Source organism: Heterocephalus glaber, unplaced genomic scaffold (assembly GCF_053883595.1).
Source record: "Heterocephalus glaber isolate CG9 unplaced genomic scaffold, H.glaber_assembly_v1.0 deba00001460, whole genome shotgun sequence".
Taxonomy (NCBI): Eukaryota; Metazoa; Chordata; class Mammalia; order Rodentia; family Bathyergidae; genus Heterocephalus; species Heterocephalus glaber.
Window position 1 is genome coordinate 3,277,396 of NW_028258307.1, and position 23,526 is coordinate 3,300,921.

General features: G+C 52.1%; 1 protein-coding gene and 1 long non-coding RNA gene across 2 annotated transcripts in view; one reads left to right on the forward strand and one right to left on the reverse strand.

Moving 5' to 3' along the window:
* The first annotated feature begins 3,234 nt into the window (after positions 1-3,234).
* The window catches only part of Scara5 (scavenger receptor class A member 5), a 97,688-nt gene continuing 77,396 nt past the window's right edge, over positions 3,235-23,526 (forward strand). Inside the window, exons 1-3 of the mRNA XM_004848404.4 lie at positions 3,235-3,598; positions 7,029-7,146; positions 20,489-20,617. Coding sequence (XP_004848461.1) covers positions 3,551-3,598; positions 7,029-7,146; positions 20,489-20,617 — 295 coding nt within the window. The 5' untranslated portion in view covers positions 3,235-3,550. The remainder of the gene's footprint in view (positions 3,599-7,028; positions 7,147-20,488; positions 20,618-23,526) is intronic.
* Positions 7,142-10,039, reverse strand: LOC147826870 (uncharacterized). Its single transcript, XR_015453349.1, has 4 exons — positions 9,697-10,039; positions 9,373-9,481; positions 8,083-8,237; positions 7,142-7,907 (listed from the first exon to the last, which is right to left on the reverse strand). It is a non-coding gene; the product is annotated as an uncharacterized LOC147826870 (long non-coding RNA).

Here is a 23,526-nt window from a genome sequence, read left to right on the forward strand (position 1 = left end):
GATGCCCACAGAGTAGCAAAAGCAGCAAACGGACATTAACAGCATCTTTCTGCCTCTTTTATCTTATCCAGATTACAGGAATTAGGGTGGTGCCAAACCAATCAGTGTACTCGTTTAGTAATCACATGTCCTTAATCCCAGCATCACACACTTTGGATTCGGCCACCTCTGAAAAAGCCACCTATGACCCCATGAGGCTTTGGGGGGAGATCTAGACACAGCTATAACAGACTGCATTACCTCTGCTTCCACAGCCTCGATACTGCAGTGTCCAATCCACCCTCCATCAGTGCAGACACATTCCCTAAAACCTTGGGGGGCAGGACACAGACACAGATGTCGTGTGTGACCAAATGGCAGCAAGCCTCTGCTGGACCATTCTGATGCTAGGAGGTAGAAAGTTCTAATCTGAGCTATGGGCTGCCCACCGGGAAATCCTGCCCTACAGGCCACTTCTATACTCCGATATCAAGTGGCCTCTTACATGCTTGGGCCACTTTACTCATAATAGGCAGAGACTGGGAACTGCTTCAGCAAGAGAAGGGATAAAGGAAACATGGCTTATAATGGAATACTACTCAGCAAAAAGAACAAAATCGCAAAGAATGAACTAGTTATGGCCATCCATCAGGACAGATCTTGTCCCTCCTACAGGAAGTGAAATAAACCAGAAACAAAAGAGGGGAAGAGAGGCTCTTGGCCCAGAGCCACTGAGTTTAAAGCATAAACTTCATTCTTCCTACAATTTTACAATTGAACAGTTCCATGCCTGTTTATGGGCCCGGGCAGAAAACCAGACCATCTCTCGGTCTGTCTCGTCAATTACTAATGGGGAAGGAGAGCCTCAGCCCACAGCTTGGGCTATGCTTGGCTCTCGCCTCCGCACTTTGTCCTCATCCTGGCCCTTCCCTGCTAGTGAGGACACAGCGGTGTAAGCATATGGAAGTGGGGACTTTATTTTAGGTACAGTAGGCTTCTGCCACATCTCACCAACTGTCTTAGTCCATTTGTGCTGCAAAACAGGATAGGTGAGGCCGGTCATTCACGAGTGGAAATTTATTTCCTGCCATTTCTGCAGCTGTGAAATCCAAGACCAAGGTGCTGGCCACGGGGCACCCTTCTTGCCGTGTGCAGGAGGCAGGAGGCAGGAGGCAGGAGGGGACGAATGCTGAGTCCTGGCAGGGGGCAGGAGAGAGACGGCCCTGCCCAAAGACGTCTTTATAGCCGCGATCCTTCGCCTCCCCAGCAGCAGGGGGTTACACCTCGCCTTTGCGTCAGAGATGACATCGCCAACACGTGAATTTGGGAGGACAGACTCTAGCCACGCCACTGACTAAGCCACTCCATTTCTTGCTAATAAGCGCATCTCTGCGTTGAAGATCCCTGGGCATCGTGTTCCAAGCACACTCCTGGCTATTTTTCAGATTCCATTCCTAGGACTGTTGGTGAATTGATGGGTGACAAAAACATTGTGTTGGTGAGAGGTAGGAGAGGGGATCATGGTGAGCCCCGACTCTACAGTCAAGCCACTTAGGGTTGAATTCCAGCTCTGCCCGTACCGATCGAGTGACCTGGGACCAGTCTCACGGCCTGTCTCCTTCAGATGGGCGCAGTAGCAATGCCTGCCTCAGTATTGTGCAGCAGGCCTCCTGTGTTTCATTCCAGGTCCCATACCCCCTGCCATGGATCAAAGATGTTTTTTAAACTGTCACCTGTCCTGGACATGCAGACTTTTTTCCTCATTGTTATTCCTGAAACAACAAAGTGCACCTATTTACACAGCATTTGCATGGCCTCAGATTTTATAAGACATCTAAAGATGATTTGAATCCTATGGGACCATGCCCAGGTTATGTGCAAATACTGTGCTGCTTTATATTAGGGACTTGAGCACCCACGGATGTTGGCACTGATGAGGAGTTCTGGAGCCCAGGAATGACTGTCTAGTTAAATGCCTTCATACATGAGCAGCGAGGTACGTATGTACTACGAAGTGTTTCCTCTTCTCCTTTTCCTCCTCCTTTCTTCCCTCTTATTATTATTACAGTTATGTGGTTACTGCTTCTCTCCCCTGGAAGCATTGAGCTTCAAGCTGGAGCAGCGAGGAGGAGAAAGCGCTGCAGATGACTCAGGCTTTTCTTTTTTTCTTTTTTTTTTTTTTTTGGTACCGGGGATCGAACTTGGATCCTTGCACTTTCGAGGCAGGCAGCAGAACCACTGAGCTAAATCCCTGGCCCAACTCAGGCTTTTCTGACTCAGCTATGGGTTGGCAGCTGTGCCGTGGGCAGAGGTGAACCTGGCAAAGATTTTCATGTTCGAAGTCTGACCCTGAATATTTAACCAACAACAGGGTCTGACCTAAGAAGGTTATCTTCCAGGCACTGTGCCCTGGAGGCTGGATGTCTCTGTGAACTGACGGTGCCGCATGGCTCACAGTATTTTTGGATTTCCCTGATGTCTTCCTGCCTTCCACCATCCCAAACTGAATTAATTGCTCCCTTAACATCTGGTTAGATTTCCTTTTCTGTTTGTTTGTTTGTTTTTGTTTTTTGAGACAAGGTCTCATTGTGTACTTCAGGCTGGCCTTGAATTCACTATGTAGCCCAGGTTGGCCCCAAACTCGAGGTGAGCCTCCTGCCTCAGCCTCCAGAGTACGAGGATTACAGGCATGCACCACCATGGCTGTCTTAGATCTTTTTTTAAAAACGCAGTTGGGCAAGTACAGTTCCTGTATGAGACGCCAAGTCCCTCGTGGTCAGCCAGCCTTTCTCATCCTGTGCTCTCACTGGCTTTGCTGGTGAGTTGTGTTGGACTCGACTTTGGGGAGTTCCTTCAGAGGTCCTGGGCATTCTTTCGCATATTCCCAGCGTGGCCGATCTGCGTCCTTTAGGGGTGGGTTTGACTTCAGAAAAATGCATAAAGTCATTTCTATGCCAAGTTGGTGAATGAATTGAGCAATGCCCATTCTGTTCTATAAATAAATTTACAAGACCGGTTTTCCTGCATGGCTCCTAACCTAGGTCTAGCTGCCATTCCCCAGGAGCAGGCCAAAGAGTATTTTGAGCAGCGCCTTCGAAGAGACGCTGGAGCCCCAAGGCCAAAGCTGACTCTTTGGCTCGGTCCGAATGGCGCTGTCATGCTGAGAGTGGCCACTAGAGGGGGGCCGTGTTCCAGACCCTGGCGGGCAGCCTGCGCGCTGCTCCTTGGAGCTTCTATAAAGAGCGCCTGCGGGAGCTGCTGCCCTGCACTCAGTCAGAACCTCCCAGGACGCCGCTGCCTCCACGCGATATTTCCGGGTCGCTGCCCGCGGCTGACTGGGACGAAGCACCTCGCCGGGGCGTCCCAGGTGCAGACCTCCACGCACCTGGCCACCCGCTAGAGTCTCGCCTCCCAGCCTGGTCCTCCCGCACGGCCCTGGTCTGGTAAAGTCACCGGGCGCCCTGCAGCCCTCCTTTGACTCGGTCTGGACTTGGCTGGCGGTGGGGACAGACTCTGAGGGGCTGCCCGGGTCTCAGCGCGACGGCGGCCGGCTCTCCGACCACCGCAGCGAATGCTGGAAACTGAGCGCCAGGCTCTGTGGCCTCAGCGGGGGCGTCAGGTGAGTCTGGGCGCCAAACTGGGCTCACGTCGCAGCTCTGGAGCCTGCTGGGGAGCAGGTGGGGCAGGGGACAGCTTCTCTCCGAGCTGGAGCTGCGCGTGCAGGTGTGACGCTCAGGGCAACAGGTTATTTGCAAAACATCTGCGCTTCCCCAGCTGCGGGTTACCTGACCACAGGCGCCGGAGGGAAGGGCTTAGAGCCTCCTTAGCAGTTCTCTCTCTGGGCCACATTCCTAGTGATTTTCACTTGGTTTGGATGAATTTGAGACCAGGCAGCTCCAAGAAAGCTGTGAGCCCTGCAGAGTCAGAGGCTGGACCCATCTTTAGCGCAACAGGCGCCCGCTTGGCAGGAAGAGGTCCTTCCACCCCTCTGATGCCCAGAGAAGGACTTGGAAAGCCAGGGCCCCCAGCCCTGCCCTACACTGCATTCACGATTGCTCTTTACAAAGGGAACCCCACATGCCTTGTTTCGGGGCCTGGCTCAGGGAACCTGAGACCCTTTACCTGACTGGACTGTGTCCTCACCACACTGCCACCAGCTGCCTTTCTACATGCCGTGAGGCTCCCCTGGCACCACAGAACCACGCAGGCGATGCACTCAAGGCTGAGTGTGGTCAGAGCACGGGGCCACATTCCCGGGGAACAGGAACAGAGGAGCCCTGGTCCCTGGAGCGCCCCATGCCCCAGGCCCGCACAGAGCAGGTGCAGGGGCCGAGGGCCTTTTGAGCTTTCAGATGTAGACTCTGGAGGGAGAGCCTGGTCTCTAGCCTGCCCTGCAGGTGTCTTGGGTTCGATCACCTGGGAGTGAGCATCACCCTGGAGAAATCAGGGGAGCCCCCTCCCTGCCTACAGGATGGCCTTACTCTGGTTCCACAAGCCAAGGTCCGGGTCTGCAGGCTGCAGCCCCAGATCCCGAGGCCTCCACACCCTGCGCGAGTTTCCCCTCCCAGCTTTCAGAGGTTCCCTTGCACTGGGCCCCCACCTGTGGGCTGTGTGACTGGCCCTCTGGGGTACTACCCTCTTCACTGCCTGGTCTGGGACACTGAAGGTGGCCCCACATCCTGGGCAAAGTGCCCTGCAGCTGAGCCAGCGTCTTGGTGGGAAGCCCCCGTCTGGTGTCTCCTCCCAGATGCCCACTGGTTCTTGCCTCTTTGGTCTTAGTTGGTTCATCTTTAAGATGAGAACCAGGGAATGAATGCAGCTGCCTACCCCTCACAGCGCTCCCGGGAGGAGACACAGGGCAGTCCCCAGGGCAGACGGTCCGCACCCTTTGGTCATGGGCATATGCCAGGAGTTGGCAGTGTGGTCACCACACCAGACAGCCAGCTACGCCTTACCCCAGAGCCCAAACTTGGCCCAATGCTGATAAACAGCCATGATCCAAGGGCCAAATTTCTGCTCCCCAAGCTCCCCGAGAGAGAGAAACAGTCCCGAATAAAACCAAGACAGGCAGAATAAAGTGTGTAGCCCTCATTTCCAAGTAACAAACAGCCGAGCATTTCCAAGCCCATCTCGCTCACATCTGGTGGGCTCAGGCCCAGCCCCAGCCCCTCTCCCCTGCACAGCTCAGCCCTCCACTCCTCTCAGACCAGCCGAGGGGTGGGGAGGGGGCAGGGGAGGGTACCTGGAGGATGCCCCAGAAGGGCCCAGACACCGGGCCTGTGTGGCCCAGGAGCTGGCAGGGAGAGGAGGGGTGGAACAAGGACTGGGGCAGCATCCGCACCCCGCCCTACAGAGACAGCAGCGCCCTGTTTGTCCTCGCTGCTGACCTCTGGCTGCGGCTGCTGTTGCCTTTGGCAGAGCGAGGGTCATCACAAGCAGAGGAGATGCTGGCCTAGGAGCCAGGCCAGAGGGAGGGGCCCTGCACACATACCCAGAGACCAGGGAGGTCCCCGCTAGCTGTGCAGGGACCAGTGGCCCAGGGCCCCACTGAGAGACCCTCGTTGGGTGGAGGCTGTGGACAGAAGACATCAGAGGGGGAGGCACCGAGGAGCTGGGTGGGAGCAATCTGGCCAGGAGGAGAGACACTGCTAGAGCCGTGGAGCCCGCTTTCTCCTGTCCCTCCCACCGCCGGAAGGAAGGCCCAGGAGATGGGGCTCCCCACGCTTGTGTGTGCAGGCGAATCCCTGCGCTGGGGTGTGGGGCTCAGTACTTGCACAGACAAGAGTGGAAGTCCCTCTGTCAGCCCCTCCCCATCATCCACCCCACTTGGAAGAGGAACAGACTCCCTCCCTGGGACCCACAGGCCACGCCCACCCATACCTGCCAGGCGCTGCCGCTGCCGTGTTGCCCCTTAGGCCATGGAATCTGCATGCTCCTTGGGTCCTGCTGGGCCTGGACCCAAACCCCTAGGATGTTTCATCTTCTAAAGAATCCATTGTTTTTTTAAAAAAATACACCTAGGTGTGGTGGCACACACCTGGAATCCCAGCATTCTGGGAGGCCGAGGCAAGGAGATCGGAAGTTCCAGCCCAGCCTGAGCAACTCAGAGACTTAGGGAGACTCTGTCTCAAAATAAAATTAAAAAAAAAATCAAGAAGGGCTGCAGATGCAGCTCAGTGTGAAGGCCCTGGAGCATGTATGGGAGGATAAGAATAAGAAGTATTTTACAAGTATGTAAATAAATACTTTGCAATTTTTTTTATTTTAAAAAAGTATTTTTCTCATTGTATAAAGAATGCCAACTCAAAAAATCTGGAAGCGAAATGAAATATACCATACCCACCATCCCTTCCAGCCAGAGTCCTCGGTGCTGGCTTGCTCAGGGTCCCCAGAAGGAAGATGGCCTTCCTGTCACATGAAACATCTTACCAAACACACACACTGCTGTGCGGACACGGCAGGCTCACCTCCAGCAGCACAGGAGTTCCCAAGTCAGTGGCTGCATCCCTGGCTGACTGAGGGGGTGGATCCAAAGCCCCAGTGGGCCAGGCTGAGGGACATCTGGACAGGAGCCCTCCCCTGGCTTAACAGGGCTCCCACTGAGGCTGCCAAGCTGAGCCCTTGCTTGGTCCCTCTCAGCTCTGGTGGCTCCTGACCTTGAGTCCTCTTGATGCCTCTGTGTGTTTAGTTTCCCTCGTTTCCAACAGGAGCAAAGCCTAGGGTTCTCTGACACATTCCCTGGGCACCCCTGGGGTAGTAAGATTGGCTTCCCAGGCCCTGCCCAGCACTGCCAGTGTCCCCAACCCAGGGCTGCAGCCACTCTGAGAGCCATTGAAAGGAAGGGACAGAGCTTGCAGCCAGAAAGGCCCAGGGCACTGAGCACTGCGGGGGTGCAGGTTGGGGACCCCAGATCCTAGAGGGCTGCTTTGATGAGGACAGGGTTCCAGTGCTCAGGCTCGAGGTGACCTGGTGTTCAGCACCCTGTTCCATGCATTGGTTTCTGTGTCCACCTGTGGGTGACTCTCTGTCCCCCACCTGTGCTGCTGCAGGACCTGATGGAGAACAAAGCCATGTACCTGCACACTGTGAGCGACCGCGACACCAGCTCCGTCTTCGAGGAGCCCTTTGATGGCCGGAGCCTGTCCAAGCTGAACCTGTGTGAGGACGGTGAGTGCTCCTCGCGCCATCTGAGCACAAGGTCCGCGGTGGCATGGCCCACGCTGGTGACCTCGGCCTCCACACTGCTCTCCATGCTACCTTCAGGCCGTGAACGGTCTTTCTGGTGTTTCTCACCCGCTCATCTCGGCAGAGCTGTGCAGTCAGCAAGCTCAATTCCCGGCCTACAGGTGGCTAAGCTGAGGCTGAGCGCAGCATGGGGCACCCAGGGCTGGTCAGTCACGGAGAGGTCCCAGGACCGAGTCTCCCTGCAGTGTGGTCAGGGCTTCTAGACAAGGCCTCAACCACTCAGCCCAGGCCCTCTTGGTAAGCAGAGGAGCTCCAACCCATCTCCCCAAAGCACTCATGAAGGGACAGTGGGCCCTGTCATGCAACGGGAAGGGCACCCTGGAGGTGCCTCAGCTTGGGCCCTGAGTATTTGCTAAAATTCTGATCACCCAGCTGGTGGCCTTTGCTACAAGAAGCCCAGAGCGCTTTGCCTGCAGCAGGTCCCAGTGCTCCAGCCAAGAGCTCAACACGGAGCAGGAGCTTAATAAATGCTGATGAAGGCGGGGAGTGGAGTGGCTTGGAGAGGCAGGGAGTAGAGGCAGCGGGTCCCGCTGTGTGTCAGGTGTCATGCTGCTCCGAAGGGCAATCGGACTGGTCCCAGGCCTCCAAGGTGGGGGAGCTGCCAGATTCCCCCCAACAGGAACCATGTGGAAATGTGCGGGTGTCAAGGTCCAGCAGGAGGTGGTCCCGGCCAGTTTCAAAATCTGTGTGTAAAACAGAACTGGCTGTCACATTAGGGACCTGGTGCTCAGCTCCCTATGACAAGCGCATAGGCTGGACAGGGCGGCCTCTGTCTGCCTCCCTCCCCCCCGGGCCCGGCGCGGAGCAAGGGCCCACTAAAGCTTACTGAGTGCATTAAAGAACGAACACCTTCCAAACCTGATTTCCGCATTGTCTAGGTCTTCCGCACTCCGTCCCTGGCTGGCAGGTGCCGGGAATGGTGATAAGAAGCCACGCAGCAGTGTGGAGATGAAGCTGGCTTCCTTCCGGAAGCTCCTGGGCTCTGGGCTTGACTTCCTCCCTTCCTTTCATTTCTAAGAGAAAAATGGGGAGCTTGACTTGGAGAAATTCCAGCCAGACTTGATCTCTCGCCAAAGAGTTTCGCTGCTCTTTTGATCTTCATCTCTAGAAGTGAAACAGAGAGGGAGAGGAAGGTGGGGCCAGGTCGGGGAGAAGAGGAAGGGGAAGAGATCGGGAAGGAGAGGGCCGGGCCGGGGCCGCCCTGTGAGCCCAACAGTGAAGCGTTAGTCTAGGAGGCACGCTGAGGTCCTTGGAGGGTTCCTACTTCTATGGAGGATGAGACGGGTAGGGAAAGACACGTCCCCTGCTGACGGCTAGCCTGGGGGTCGAGGCCTGGGGACGAAAAGTTCCCGCAGTGCAGCCCAGCTAGTGCGTCGGGGCCGTAGTGATGGTGGGATGTAACCGAGTCATGTTAGATGGAGTCACATCCCGACTGTACCCTTCTAGCCAACTAGGTTAACAGAGTCTACCCGGGAGCGCTTGTCCTCCCTGTCACCCCCAAAATGAAGCCCATGGGGTCCGTTGGGCTTCCTGTTCTGGGCCTTTGTACCCTCCTGGGCTGGCTCTTCTTACCTATTTCTCTACCATGGCTCCCCAGCCGTTGGCTGATGGCCCCCACTCCTCACCCTGTGACTCACTGCCCCAGAGTTCCGACATGTCGCACGCCGTCCGTGTCTCTGCTGGGCTGCTGAGGTCCCTCGTCTCGCTAGACTGGAAGACCCTTGAGGCCAGGGAAGACGCTGGCTCTTCTCTGGGCTCTGCCAGGCCATGAAGCTGGCAGGTGCTCAGGAAACCTTGGTGCCTCTTAGTACGCGACTGGCTTGGGGTCTGCTTACCTTTAATTCCGAGTTCGTTCCTGGGAAGGGAATTGAAGGTACCGAGTCCTAAGGAATAACTAACTCCTCTGCCTCTGGATTCGGACTAGAAGCCAGCTGGGGATTAAAATATGGACTCTGTCTTGTGCCTAACAAAGCTAAATCCTGGGGTGTGGCTTGGGCAGTGGAGCCCCGGGCAGGAATTCCCGAGGAAATGACATTTACCCAGCCAGCAAGCAGGAGTGCCATACTGGGCACTGCCCCTTCCCTGTTCACAGCCATCCCCACCAGAGGATCAGAGATGAGGATGTGGGGTCACAGGCAGCTCACTCACCCATGGACCGAGGCTGCACCTCCTGGGAGGGCGGAAGTGCTGAGAAGGCCTATTTTACTGCTTGGGCAGAAGCTCCAGAGAGCGAAAGAAGTTCCTGCAGCAGCCGGGGCTGGGGCAGGCAGGGTAAGGGAGAGGAAGGGTCACTTTGTCCCCCTCTGGGGTGTCTCCTTCTCACAAGCCCTGAAGGGCCCCTCCAACCCCTTCCTCCCCACCCCTGGGGAGCTCCCCTGGGGAACCTTGCTTTCTTCCTTGCATCTCAGCCATCAGCACCCTCCTGGGACCCCACTGCTGAGGAGACCTAGGAGGCAGGGACTGTCCCCTTACCTGGCACCTCACAGGCCATTGAGGACAGACTACCTGTGGCAAATCCCAGAGCTGACCTGGAAGGACGGCAGCCACACTGGCTCTGATAGCGGCCTTACACCTCCCTCCAGCCCAGCCCCACTGGGGTCCCCTCCCCCTCCAGTGCTCCTCCCTGCTTTGTCTTCCCTTGCGGCAGCTAGGGACCTCTCCAGTCTGGCTCCAGGAGGTGGAGGCCCAAGGCCTGGGAGTGGGTGGTGCCTGGCTGGGCCCAGTTTCTGGCGGCACTTTCCAAGGGCCCGAGAGAGGTGTTAGTGTCAGAAAAATATTACAGTCCTGCAGGCCCTGTGCCGTCATCTGTGGTTGCAGATGGGAAGCTGGTGGACGTAATGAGTTACACATGCTCCGGGACGCCTGCAGTGGGGCTGTGTGCTGGGTCCAGGGGCTTCTCGTTCCTTCCCCATAAAGTTAAATTATTCTCCTGGGGGAGCTCTCCACATCTACCTTCCCATCCATCAAATGTCCCTGGCTCATTTGGTGGAGCTGAGGGCTGCCGGGCAGCTGCTCAAGGCTGCAGTGGGTTTCCAGGAGGGTCTGGGAGTGCCCTCCATGGGGTCACCACCCTCTACAGGTTGGAGAAGCAGATTCTGGGGCAGGAGAAAAGTAGGGGGATTAACTCCTTCAGGCTACAGCATGGTCAGGAATGCGTCCTGCCAGACTAGAGCAGAGAGCTACGTGCCTGGGCAGACAGGGCTGTGGCACTGGAGGAGCTGGTAGCCAGGTGGGAGCAGCTTGGTGAGTGAGAAAGGCCACACATTGCAGTTTGCAGGCCTGGGCTGGAATCCACGGGCCACACACTGTCTGGACCTTGGGTGCCTGAGCTCGGGCTCAGTGCTGGGGTCTGCTGCGTCTCCATCCTTATCCTGTACCCTGCCCTCTGCTTTGCTGAGTTTGGCCATGGGGAGCCCTGGCAGGGGCCAGAAGGAGGAAAGTAGGTGGGCTTGAGTGTGTACTCATCCCCCAGCTCCCACCCCGCTGGGGCCACCTTGGGCTGGGGGTCCCCTCGGCGAGTGGTCTCCTTCTGGGCTCTAGTTACTGCCCCCCAACCCTCAGTTTTGGGACTAAGGGTGGCAGTGGCATAAGGAGACTGCTCTGTCCTTTGCGGGTGTCTCGACCTTTGGCCCCACCTTTGCGTGGATTGGCCCTGTGAAGTCACGGCATCGGAGTGGGCCATCTGCTTCACCCAGGGCCCCGGGCCCTGGTACTAGGTGGCCTCATCCACTAGATAAGAATAATGTCAACCAGGATTGGGGGAGGGTGCGTATTGATTGACAGAGTAATAGTTGTAATTTGTCAATAAGTAAAAGTGAGTTGACTTTGTCCCCTAGCTAGGAGGTTTTATCCTGGAATTTGGTTCCTCACTCTTGCTTTTTTTAAGCATCTCTAGGGTCCCAAGGTTTATTATATTAGGGATCCCTTAAGGCAATTGAGAGGTTAAAGGCAAGAGGGTTACCACCTTGTGAGGAGGCAGATGTGGGAAGAATCTGCCAAGCTCTCGGATGCCCACAGCAGTCTCTGAAGGCCTTGGCTTTCAGGGTCTGCCCTTGACTTTTGGGGTGTTCCCTCATGTGACTGGCTTTCCTAGTGAAAAAGCTGTGATTTATGACTGGGAATATAAAAATGATTGTTCTTGCTACTCTATTTCTAGGTATATGTTTGAAGTTCTGAAGTCTTGTTCGCAGGTCCCAGATTGTAGGATATAATGACCTTTGGTTAGGGGGAGGGCAAATGTTCTCCAAGAAAACTCAGAAACAGAACAGCCCCAGGATACAAAAGCAAATTCGGTGGTCGAGAGGAGAAATTTTCCAATCTCTTGTGCCCTGGATGCAGTCTGTTGGGATAACCAAGACAGATACAGCAGACAGCTCCAGGCATTCCCTTCGTGGGGGGCTGGAATCTCCTCCCTTTAGGCTGGGTCCTGGGGCCACTTTCCCCGCAGGACAGGGAGCTGCTCATTTTGTGGCTGAAGTGAGCAGGCAGAAGAGATGGAGCCCGGAAGTCAGCTGTCTTCACTGCTATGCCCTGCTGGAGCAGTGAGTGCTGAAGGGATGACTGCCCCATCTTCGCTAAGCCCCTCCCTGCTGTCACACAGCCGGCTCTCTCCAGGTCTCACCTCTCCTCCTTTCCACCCCACCCGACAGCCCAGCTCTGCCCTTTGCTTTGGCCAAATCACCTAACCTCGGAGCTCAGCCTCCTCATCTGCAGGAGGTGGAGTAACAATGCCCACCTTCACCGTTTTTGTGGTGTCTGGAATTACTGTATCTGGTGCTTAGCCTGAGTTGGAGCTTGGGAGGTGGCAGCTGAAGCTTTGTGTGTCACCTTGTTGGAGGCTGCAGAGCTGAGGCCAACGGGGGGGGGGGGGCTTCTGCCATGGAAAGATAACTTCTTACTCATAGTTCAGAGATCACACCATGGGGACCACATGGGGAAGCATGCTGCCCAGTCAGGAGGTCGAGGGGTCAGAGAAAAAATAGCAGGAGCCTTTGCTGTGATTTCCATGGTGAGGAACAGATGAGGCCGAATCACCTGGCTTGAGACTGGGCTGGTGTGAATAATTTCAGTGGACTTCAGGAGATAGAGCGCTGGTAGTGAGGAACATGGCTTTCTGGTGTGACAGTGGCAGGTGGAAAGTGGCCTGCAGGGTGGAAGCCCAGTAAGAAAGTGGTGGAAGCTGGGATCTGACCTGGCTTATTCATATGTGAAAGATTTGCTCCTAAATGAGCCATTTGTTATTTCCAAATATTGGCCCTCCAGGGTCTGCAAGGCCCCAGATGTCAAAACATCAAACACAAAAACCGGAAACCTGGTGCCCATTAAATTTGTGTTTAGTTTATTAGTCTTATTTCCTAACAAGACAATGGTCAACAGACACTAACTGAGCACTTGCTGCATGCCCGGAATGGATGCATCAAACACCACATTACTCTCTTGGAGTGGTTGCTTGAGAAATCTCTATGTGCATGGATTTATAGCTGCAATTCTGTTCGTATCATCTGTCGTACCATCAATGGCCAGAATTTTCCAACAAATATCTATATAAGATAACTGTTGGTTCCAGGCCCACCACATGCCACAGGTCCATTGTGTTCGTGTTGATCTTCCGAGCTTCCCTCTGTTGGGAAGCTTTTTGTGCCGAGGTGACAGAGTCTCAGGCTTCAGGCACAATCTTGCTCAGTTGCATACTGGTGGCCTGGGCTGGGATCTCAGCTTTCCTGTCAAAACCAGACACCCACAAGACCCTTCCAACTCTACCGGTAGTGGATGTAGAATTAGGGACAGGAGAATTAAACTTACCCATTCCTGCCTAAAGAAGAAACCAGTTCATCCAACCCAAACAGAAGAGGAGGTGACAGGGAGGTAGCACCAGGGTCCTGGAAAGAGTAGTTATGTTGTCATGGAAGTGGCTGAGCCCCAGCTTCCGCTTTGCAAACATCTTCAGGTGACTTTCTGTCTTTCACAAGCAGCCCGGAGAGGAACTGGGAATCTTTTTGTCTGGGGTCCAGGGCTGCTCTGCAAGATGAGAGTCTTTTGGCAGAATTTGGGCAGAACCCTGAGCTTGCTGCTGTTTGAGTCTCTCCTGCATTGGTACTGCGTTTCTTTCCATCTGTGCACTGTCCATTTGGGGCAAGAACAGCGGCCTCTTCAGCCAGCCCCATGGCTTTGTTCTTCTTGGGGGCTCCTTGGCTCTCTTCCCCCACTCAGGTCTCAGTGACCAGCAGACACCTTGGCTGCCCTCTTCTCCCCTCCCTCCTGGCTTCTCTCCCCATCCCTCAACCTCAGCTGCAAAAGGAGGTGCATACCCACCAGGGGCCCTTCGTCTTTGTGCTTCCTCTTGTGGAATACAGCACAATGCTGAGACTGTCTTCAAGAATACTTTACAGGGAAGTGCCCAAATGATAAGATATCTCTGGAAGTGCTAGGAAAAACTGTCCTAGGTCATCAAGAAATCTAAATGGAATTGGCTCTGACTGCCCCCCTTCCACTGCTCTCCCTTCTTAGCAATGGGTAGGAAAGGCTAGGACTCCTTGATCCTGCAGAAGACCACTTGGTGTTCACAGCCAATAGCCATCTCAGCACACAAAGCTCACTCTCCCCTCCCCAGGTTCTGAAGGCTTGCGGAGCTGTTCTGCTGGGAGGCAGGATGAAGAGCAAAGGCGTACACCACCACATCTCGGAGTGCAGGACCCTCCCAGGCTCAGGAGGACTTGTCCCACGGCCCTGCTCATGCTCCTGGAGTGTGGCTTGGTTTGGCAATGTCCCTGCCTCACGCCTTTCTTCTGCCCTTTCCTGGGGGAAGGTGAGCGGAGATCCCCATTAAAGCTGCAAAGTTGAGGCAGCTTCAAAGTCAGAGGTTATTTGGGGCTGGCTGCCTCTTGCCCTGCAGACCGTACAATGAAAACAATGTGGGTGATGAGTAACCCACCAGGAATGTTGAGGCTGGGGCTCATGAGGTCAGACTTGGGTGGTTTTAATGCAGATCCTTGGATGAGCCACGCTGAGGCCCTCCCAGCAATAAAACCCTGTCTCCACCTGCTGTGCATGGGCTGTGGAACCAAAGCGAGCAAAAAGAAAATGTGTTTGTTGCTGTTAAAATTTAAGTGTTGATCATGGAATCATTTATGTCCTCTGTTTTGTGTGGTTTAGACCTGTTTTTCTTGGGGGGGATCAGTAAATACCCACTTTTATCAGATCTAGTTGCTGACAAACGGAAGGCAAATGGGAGGAGAATGAATCCAAACGGATGACTCCCAAAATGGTCTGGAATTATTGCTAAGAAATTAAATTACTGTTTTTCAAGAAACTGGAGGTTATGTTTGGAAGGAAAGGTTGTGCTGCTGGAGAGCAGGGCTCAGGATGCTTTGCATGCTGCCCCGGTCAGTGCGTCGCAGGGGCGGGCTTTGAGTTCACCTCCACAGAGCCCCAAGGCTGCGCCCTCTCCTCGGGGTGTTAGGGGTGTAGGGAGGCCAGGACCCCCAGGTCCCTGTGGCATTGGGGGACTCCTCCCCACTCATCTTCAGCTCAACCCTCCAGGCTCCCTGATTTTTTATATAAACTTCCCTTTCAGTTTCTTTAATGCTTTTGACCAAGCACTTCCCCATCCTCAGCATACAGTGTTCCAGCAAAAGCGCTTCGGGCAAAGTTTTTTCGAATTATTAAAAACCCCTATGGTTCTAATCTCTGGGAATAACAAAATAGTTTGAGACAACCTCATTTTGAGTGTGTCCTATTAAAAAAGAAATTAAAAGATTTTCCCCAATAAATGGAGCTCTTATAATAGACTCTTCACTTGCTTTCCAAGAATGTGTTTTCGTGGCCTGGGCTGATATGACAGATGCCTCACTGCAGAGCTTCGGACTTTGGTGCCTGGATCTGTGATTTCATCACTGAGTCAGAATGAGAGCGTCCAGGGTGGGGCCCGGCCTCAAAAGGTCTAAGAAGCTCCACGTATGATTTCGATATTGAGCCAGTTGTAAGGTTCTCATTCAGTTCCAAGGTATGGAGCATACAGTTTACCCATGTGGGTACTAAGTAGTAATCAGGAGTCCTGATAGGCAAGGAAAGCCAAGCTTTTATTATTTTTTTCAGAACAAAACTTTGCTCCAAATTATATTTTTATAGCCAACTAGAATTTATCAATTACAATTTGTCAATGTGTCAATTTGCACAAGGCAAATATAAGAAATGATCTTTATAGCAAAAATAAATGTTGTGCACATGGGTTTATTCTTGCAAAGAACCTGTCGAGGCTTTGCTGTTCCCAAAGCACCATGTGGGGCAAGGGGAGACACAGCCTGTCTCGGAAGATGTGACAGACAGAAATGCAGACCGACAGTCATCCATAACGAGGATGGTGCCAGGTGTGTAAGGTTCTAACACCAGTGTTCCCCAGAATGTGACTGTGTGCAGCACAGGGGTACTCAGCAAACAGACTTGGAGCCCTATGCTGGTGTGAATTTGTTATTTTAATAGTTTGGTATTTGTTTTAACATATAATGAGAAAAATCTTAATTTTCCACTTGTGATGATATAAAGTTTCTCTCTTAAATAAATGTAACTTTTAAAAAAACCAGTGATGTTGAGAAAGTAATAGCCCAGGGATATGTACTGTGGCCAGGTCCTGCAGGCTCTGTCAGGCGAAGATTCCTGAAGATGGGGATCTCTGCCCACTTCCAGGGCCATCAGGGAGCCGCATGGTCTCCATGGAGATAAGCAATGTCTCCAGACTGACATTCTGCACTTTCTTCAAGTCACTGAGCACTGATGTTTTAGTGTCTATTTCCTGGCTCTGAGCCACTGGCCTTGCCCTCTCTAAACCTTCTGAGCCCCCGTCCTTAGGTTTTCTGATCTTGTGAGAGGTCACCTCACTTCCAAAGCAAGATGGAGGAACCTTTCCCATGATCCTCTTGGAGCTTGGAAGAGTGTTTGTCAGTTGTTGTTTTTACGGTGGTGGTCATTCACCATATTCCTCATCAGCCTGGTCACAAGTGTGTCCACGTCTGCAAACAACACCATTTAATAATTAACAGCTTCGTCGGGAACTTCCTTCAGAACTGTTCTCACATGGAGGAAGAACATTTTCTTCTCAAAGCCACAGCCTTCAAATTTTTAATAACTTACAGACAACATTGGTGGTTCAGTGGTAGAATTGTCAAATTTATAGAAACTGTCCATGGGAGGATAAAGCTGAAGAGAGAGAGGATGGAAGTCAGCCCCTCTGGAAAGGCTCGTCCTTCAAGCGTGCTGGGCTATGGCCTCCTCCATGCGGACTCTGGAGGCAGAACCAACGCAACTGCACACAGTGGCTCCATGCCTTGTCTCTCCTTCATTCTTCTCCTTTCACATTCACGAGACTTCCTCCTCTCGAGTGGGGGCTTCTGAGGGCAGTGGCTACATCCTGATCTCTCATTGAACAAGTAGTTGCTGGGGGGTCCATGTGTCCCAGGCCCTGGCCTGAGAACTGGAGAGTGGGGTGTGAAGGATGGAGGTGAGTGTCTCCCTCACATGGCTCAATGTCCCTACATCTCCTGGTGTCTATTGTAGGTGTATTAGTTACCCACTGCCACGTAACAAGTTGCCCCCAGATTTAGCAGTGGAACAAACATAAATGCATACCTCACACATTTTCTCAGGAAGTCATGGGTACACAAGGAAAGCCACAAGGTTGTCGATTCTTTCAGATAAAGTTTTTGCTCCACAATATGCTTATAGTTGATATAAGGTGAGAGGAATCCAGGAGCAGTTTAGCTGGGTACTTCTGGCTCAGGGTCTCTCAGGAGGCTGGGTCGGGCTGTCTGCCAGGGGACCGCCCTATGAAGACTACACTAGGCTGGGGATCTGCTTCCAAGCTCACTCATGAGGCTATTGGCTGCAGGCCTCAGACTCTCACCACATGGGCTCTCCATGGGGTGATTGTGACATGGAAGCTGGCTGCTCCCCAAATGAATGATCCAAGAGAGAGCAGAAGGAGTGAGCAAGAAGGAGGCTGCAGTGTCTTTTGTCCCATTTCAGAAGTGACACATCAGCTCATCTGCCATGTTCTGTCTGACACACAGACCAACCCTGGAGTGAGGTGGCATGCTGGACCTTCTCTGGGTCTTGACATTTATGCGATAATGCATTGCTTTAAAATTATACGTGGATATAATTGATAGAGCTATGACTGCAAGTCAGTGAAGAGAAGCCAGTGCTATTGAAAGAAGGACCGGTTTCTCACTTTTCTTGAGAGAAGGGACCGGCCATGCCAGACCGGGCCATGGAGGACATGGAGGAAAAGCCGGGTTTGGCCAGGCCCGAGCGGGAGGAAGGGAAGAGAGGTCAGACTCGTGATTGACTGGTTTGAACAATACAAGTGGGCTCTGGGCTGCAGGGATTCTCTAGCTGTCTGATACCTGTCCGGGATTAGGGCTGGGACACACCTGCTTGGCGGAGAGGGAAGTGGCCTTGAATCAGCTTCTTGGTTCGGAAAAGGTGACTCTAGGTGGGGTGACTTGCAGGAGGGAGGTAAGTAGTTGGACCAGCAATTTGGCATCTGATTTGTAGATGTCGCCTAGACACAGAATCTGGGGAAACAGCCGGATCGCATGTACCCGTGGAGACAGTATCACACACAGTCTCGCTGCCCTAAAGGTCCCCCGTGCTTAGCTCCTCCTCCGCTCTGTCCCTGTCCCTAGCTCCTGCAACCACTCATCTTTTGTCATCTCTAGACTTTCACCTTATCCAGAATGTCATGCTGTAGGAATCATAACGTGCACCACCTTTAGAGACTGGCCTCGAAAATTCCTCTGTGTCCTCTACTGGCTTATAGCCCATTTATTTTCCTTAAAAAACAAAAACAGAAACAAAATGTAAGCATACTTTTTTCCACCAGCCTTGTTGACTGTATAATTTTGGAGTATTTTTAATCTTTTACTAAGCCTAAATAATTGAGTAGTCCACTCAGCTAGCCTGCTGCTACCACTTGAAGAAAAAAGCCCACTTTGTGTATGGGCTGCCTAATAACTTAACTTCCTCTTTATTTCTCTTTCTTTCCCTTGCAACCATGTTCTCTAAGAATCTTGCCAGACCCTTCATGTTCTGCTTGTCTAATCATTTGTGAAAAATCTCTATCCAAAACCATTATATGTAATATTTAGATTTTATTTAGCTTGCAAAGCAATCAAGTCTTGCTGAAAGAATTCAACTCTTTCAGAAGAAAGCCTAGATTCCTTGTATTGGTTGACAAAGGGAGTTGTCATGGGTAGGTGCTCACTATTAAATAGAAGCTTCATGTAGAGGGCAAAGGAACTGCTCTATTTATAGAGAAAATATAGCAATATCATTGCAATTTGACCTACTCCTGTGTTGAGCTAGCAATATGTATGCAAATGATGAAAGTAAATTGCAAGTTAGCCCTACGTATTTATGGCTGTGTGATTTTCCTCTTCCTTTTCTGCTGTGATGTTCAGGGAAGGGAGGACCACTACCATTGGGATGAGGAGGACTTATATTTGTACAGCACTACACAATGCTCTGCCTATAGACCTGGCTCTTGAAGGAGACAGACTTTTCTCTATTAAGTTATAATCAGACAGCTATTGACTCTTCCTGGAAGAAAAAAGTGAGATGCCACCGCAGCCTACAGATTTGGGAGGAAAATTGGCTACATTCTAGTATGGAAAGGGGTGTAGAACCCTAGAAAAGAGCATTTAGGGTGAGGTAGAGAGATGAGCTCTGTTCGGGTATTAGCAGAAAATCAAGTTGACTCTTCTCAATTTGCTAACATTTAAGGAATTGTGAGACTGGTCATCGAATTTGTATTTCTGTGCAACTTGCTTCACATTGTACCCAATGCTTAATGGAAATGTTATGTAATAGTTCTGCTTAGCTGTTGGAAAAGCAGTATTTAGTAATAAAATGGAGTGAATTAATGGGAAAATGTTCCTCAAGCAACAATAGCTTTAGGAGTACAGGACAGTTTGACTTCTAGGGTCATCAAGAGCCACCATCTCCTCCCTCACAGTGACCACATTTTTGAGACCAGGAAAGTAGTGATGGAAGCTTGAAGGTCGAGCGTAGCCCTAAAATATCTCCTTGCAAATGAAACTTACCAAGTGTTTATCATCAAACACTCCACCATCTTTCAAACATTAAAAATTGTCAGTGATTACCTCTCTTGCCAGGCTTCAGCTCCACACCTTCTTCACATATAGCACACTCCAGTGAGCGACACCATCAAAGTAGGGGACATTCTCACTGGAGGGGCCTCTTGCTCACCGAGGGCAGGGAATAAGCATAACAGGAGGCATACATACATGCCCTGCAGCAATTCTTGCAAGCCCTGCTGGGATTTGGGTGGTAGTGTGCTCTTTGAGTTGACATAACAAGTAAGATTAGTAAGCTTCCTGGCCTCTCCTGGGCTGTCTCAGCTGGCTGCTTCAAAGGACAAATTCAACTGAAAGATCATCTGGGTCCCGACACAGGGTTTGCCACTAATTAGTGCTTGACATTTTTACTTGCAAATCAACAGGATTGGACTACACCGTCCCTCAGTCCACTACAGCAGTGACCTTTCACTGTTCCATTCTGGGGGGTAGGGGAGCTGGTGAGGGTGGGGTTACCAAGTTATCTGGTAAATCCAAACCAAAGGTTGCAAGTTGATGGTCAGATCTGGCTTGCAAATGTCATTCATTTACACTCCCCTGTGTTTTTAGTTTTAAATTCATCACAAGCATTTAAAAATAGGGAGATATACCCTCATCATTTCTAGCATGTCTCAAAAATTCTGGTCTGGTCACACAGGGCCCTCATTCCCAGGTGGCGGCCTCCGCCAGAGCAGGCATGCTTGTCCATGGTCCACCTGGCCCATTTTTCTCACTCCCATCCCTTCCCAACCACTGCATAAATTTGAGTTTGCAAGTTCCTCGGAAAACTTTCTCTATTTCCCGTATCACGTGAGACAATGACATTTGGTAAAGAACACATATTCAGGCCCGTTTCTCTGCTGCTTGGACTGCCTCAGCAGAGGGATTTGTGTGAGTACATGAGCTATGAACATCCCCATCTGGTTTGTTTCTGAGCCCAGATGGCAGGAGAGCTAGAAGCTGAACACCTGGTGATGGTTCTAGAAGCTCCCCATCAAGGTGGCTGCATTACAGATGTGCAGGAAGTCTGGGAGAGATTCTACATGAACATCTGTGTGCATCAGAGAAAGACAAGACCCAAAGAGGAAACTAAGCTTGTGGAGTTTTCAAGTGTCTTTTCCTCTTCCTTCCTCCAGGTCCGTGCCACAAACGGCGGGCGAGTGGGTGCTGTACCCAGCTTGGCTCGCTGTCAGCTCTGAAGCATGCTGTCGTGGGCCTCTACCTGCTGGTCCTCCTGATTCTCGTGGGCATCTTCATTTTAGCAGGTAAGTGCAGCCCTTTTCTATGCTGGCCTTTTGGAAGGAGAAGAGGAGCTCTTCATTCCTGCTGTCAGGAGCCCACATGGTGCTCTTGTCACCACGGAAACCACAGAAGAAGCTGGCTTGACAGGGCTCTTTGGTAGCATTGTGTGTTTTATGTGGGATGGTGGCAGAGACTACTTGAGCCTGCAGAATCTGAGTGTAGTGGTGGAGATCCAGCTGCTCAGCGTGGCTTCTGACTTCCTCCGTCCTCATGGGACACTGCATTACACTGGGCCTCCTTGCACCTCTGGGGTGTTGTTTGCATTGGGCAGGGGGGACATCATTCTTGCTCCTTGTCCCGGGGTGCCATAAAATAGTCACAAGGAGGGCCAGGGATGTAGCTCAGCAGTATGGTGCCTGCCTGGCAAATGCAAGGCCCTGAGTTCAATTCCTGGTGCGCGCGCGTGCGCGCGCGCACACACACACACACACACACTAGTTACAAGGCACTCTGCTCCTGAGGCTAATTGGGTCATGGTAAACCTTTGCAATTACTGGGGGTAGAATCAGTTTGCCCCAGCTCAGCCAGGCTCTCCTCCCCAATTTCTGTTTGTGAGATGGGCTGGGGTTTGGAGCACATTCTCTAGCCAGAGAGAAACAGAGTTCATGATCTTAGAAGGGATCAAATGAGGGGCTTGTGGACCTTGATTGGGAAGCAGTGCCATTCACCCCTTGGGCTGTCCTGCTGGGCTGGAGCCATACAGCAGAGCTGTGGTGTCCCCTCCTGGCCCTCTCCCACAAGAGGGCCCTCCATTCCCATCTTTCTCATTGGACATAGGTAGGGCTTGACAACATGGGACCGAGAGACCAGTTTATTTCAACCCAAAACATCTCATGTGAGAACCTACGTCCTGCCAGGCTCTGTGCTAGGACTGGGGACCCAGAATTAAGACTCAGGGACTTCTCAAGGAGCTTCTAGTCTACAGGCCATGGGAGGGTCAGGCAGATGAAGCCCTGTCTCAAGGTGGGACACAAGGGTACCGTGATGTGGCTGGGGACACAGAAGAGGCATACGCTTTAACACTGTGGCTGCTGCACGGAGGAGGGTGGAGTTGTCAGGGTGTAGCTGCTGGCCAGGCAGAGCTGACTTGCTGTGCTGGGGCGGGGTCCTCAGTTAACTCTGGGGCAGGAATCTGGAGGTTCTGGCCTTACAGATGATCCTTTGCCAGAAACCCTGAGGCAGATGCCCAGGACCTCCCTGGTTGAGACTCACTCTCTCAAATAGGACTCGTCACTGGGGGACTGCGATGGCATACTCAATGTGGCGTGTGTCTTCAGGGTTCCACACTCAGGGGCGTCTGTCCCAACAACCATGGACCTGTGGCAAGGGGTGAGGGGCAGCCAACAGCAACAATAAGAGACTCTCATGATTCATCCCAGGGCCCGAATGGTGTCCAGCAGGTCTATCATGGGCTGAGCCAGCCACAGGATGATTTGAACATGTTCTTGGGCTGCTCAGTGAGAGCTTAGGATCTGGCTTTTGTGGATTTGGCTGCCAGGACCATAACAAATTTCTGGAATGTTTGGAAAGTATTTCAGCCCAGCAGGGAAACCAGATGATGGTGTTACAACTGCTCTGCAGACCAGGAACTTTTAGGTGACAGAAAGGGTCTAGAAAAGAGGGACAGGGCTGGTGGGGGCCTTGGGATAGAGGGCTTCAGCCCTAGAACAGCATCATCTCCTGGGGAGGAGAAGATACTCAGTTCGGGAAGGGGAGACTTCCAGGGGAGGAGAGTTCTCTTCTGGTGTCCTAGGGGTTACCGTGTGGGAAACAGCAACCATGCCGTGTAACCTCAGGGCAGACCTAGGACCAGTGAGTGGAGATTATAAAGAGACAGATTTCCATTCAAAACAGAGGAGAGTTTCCTTACTAGTTGAGCTGTCCAACATTGTGCAGAAAAGCTTTCCCTGGTGTGGAGGTTGAATGGGATTTATGATGACATCTTGGAAGTGTCAGAAGGGAGACTGAAACATGATTTCCCAATCTCGTGAAAATGTTGCTGCATGTCCTTTACTCACTCCAGGTGGAAAACAGGGGAAGATGTTTTGATCATTATAATCACCTTCAAACCTAAAGTTTCCGGCACCACATGTCAGTACGGAATGAAAAATTTGGGGGAATTGGAACTGACATGAGAAAACGTGTCGTACTTCATTTCTTGGCTCTGGGTGTGTGGCCACTGTCACCTCCCCAGGTTCTTATCTGGAAACCATGCTGGCCTGGGGGTGGGGTGGGTGGGAATGACCAGTGAGAGAGCAGAGCTCACAGTTGCCTGTCCCATAGGGAGGGGAACAGGACGGACAAGACTCCTGTTCCTTAAGGAGACTCTGCCTTGTCTTAGGAAGGATTCTTCAGATCACCTGATGGGAAACCTCCAGTGATGCTCCCTTCCAGCAAATACCAAGATAGCGGACATCCATGGTTCAGGGTAAACCACAGTTGGCCTGGGCCTCTGTTGGATTCCTACTGTGGGAGCTCCCTCCTCTTGTTGTCCATATTCTAGAGAAGTCATCTTGCATAAGACAGCTATTGGAACCACTCTTAAACTTCAAAACCTGTCAACACAAATCTCATATATTCTACTACTACATGACAAAATTATCCATTGTGACAAGTGCCATATCTGATAGCTGATTGGCAACATCTCATTGGAGTACACATGCTCTTACAGTTTCAATATTTAAAAATTATAACCTCATTGTGTCAAAATATTACTCTTATAAGCTGTACAGGATTTCTCCAGAGTCATCTACCTGCCCAGAATATTCAAAATAAAAACAAACACTGTGGGCTGGGGGTTTGCTCAGTGGTTCCGGCGCCTGCCGAGCAAGTGCAAGGTCCTGAGTTCGATCCTCGGTACCAAAAACAAACA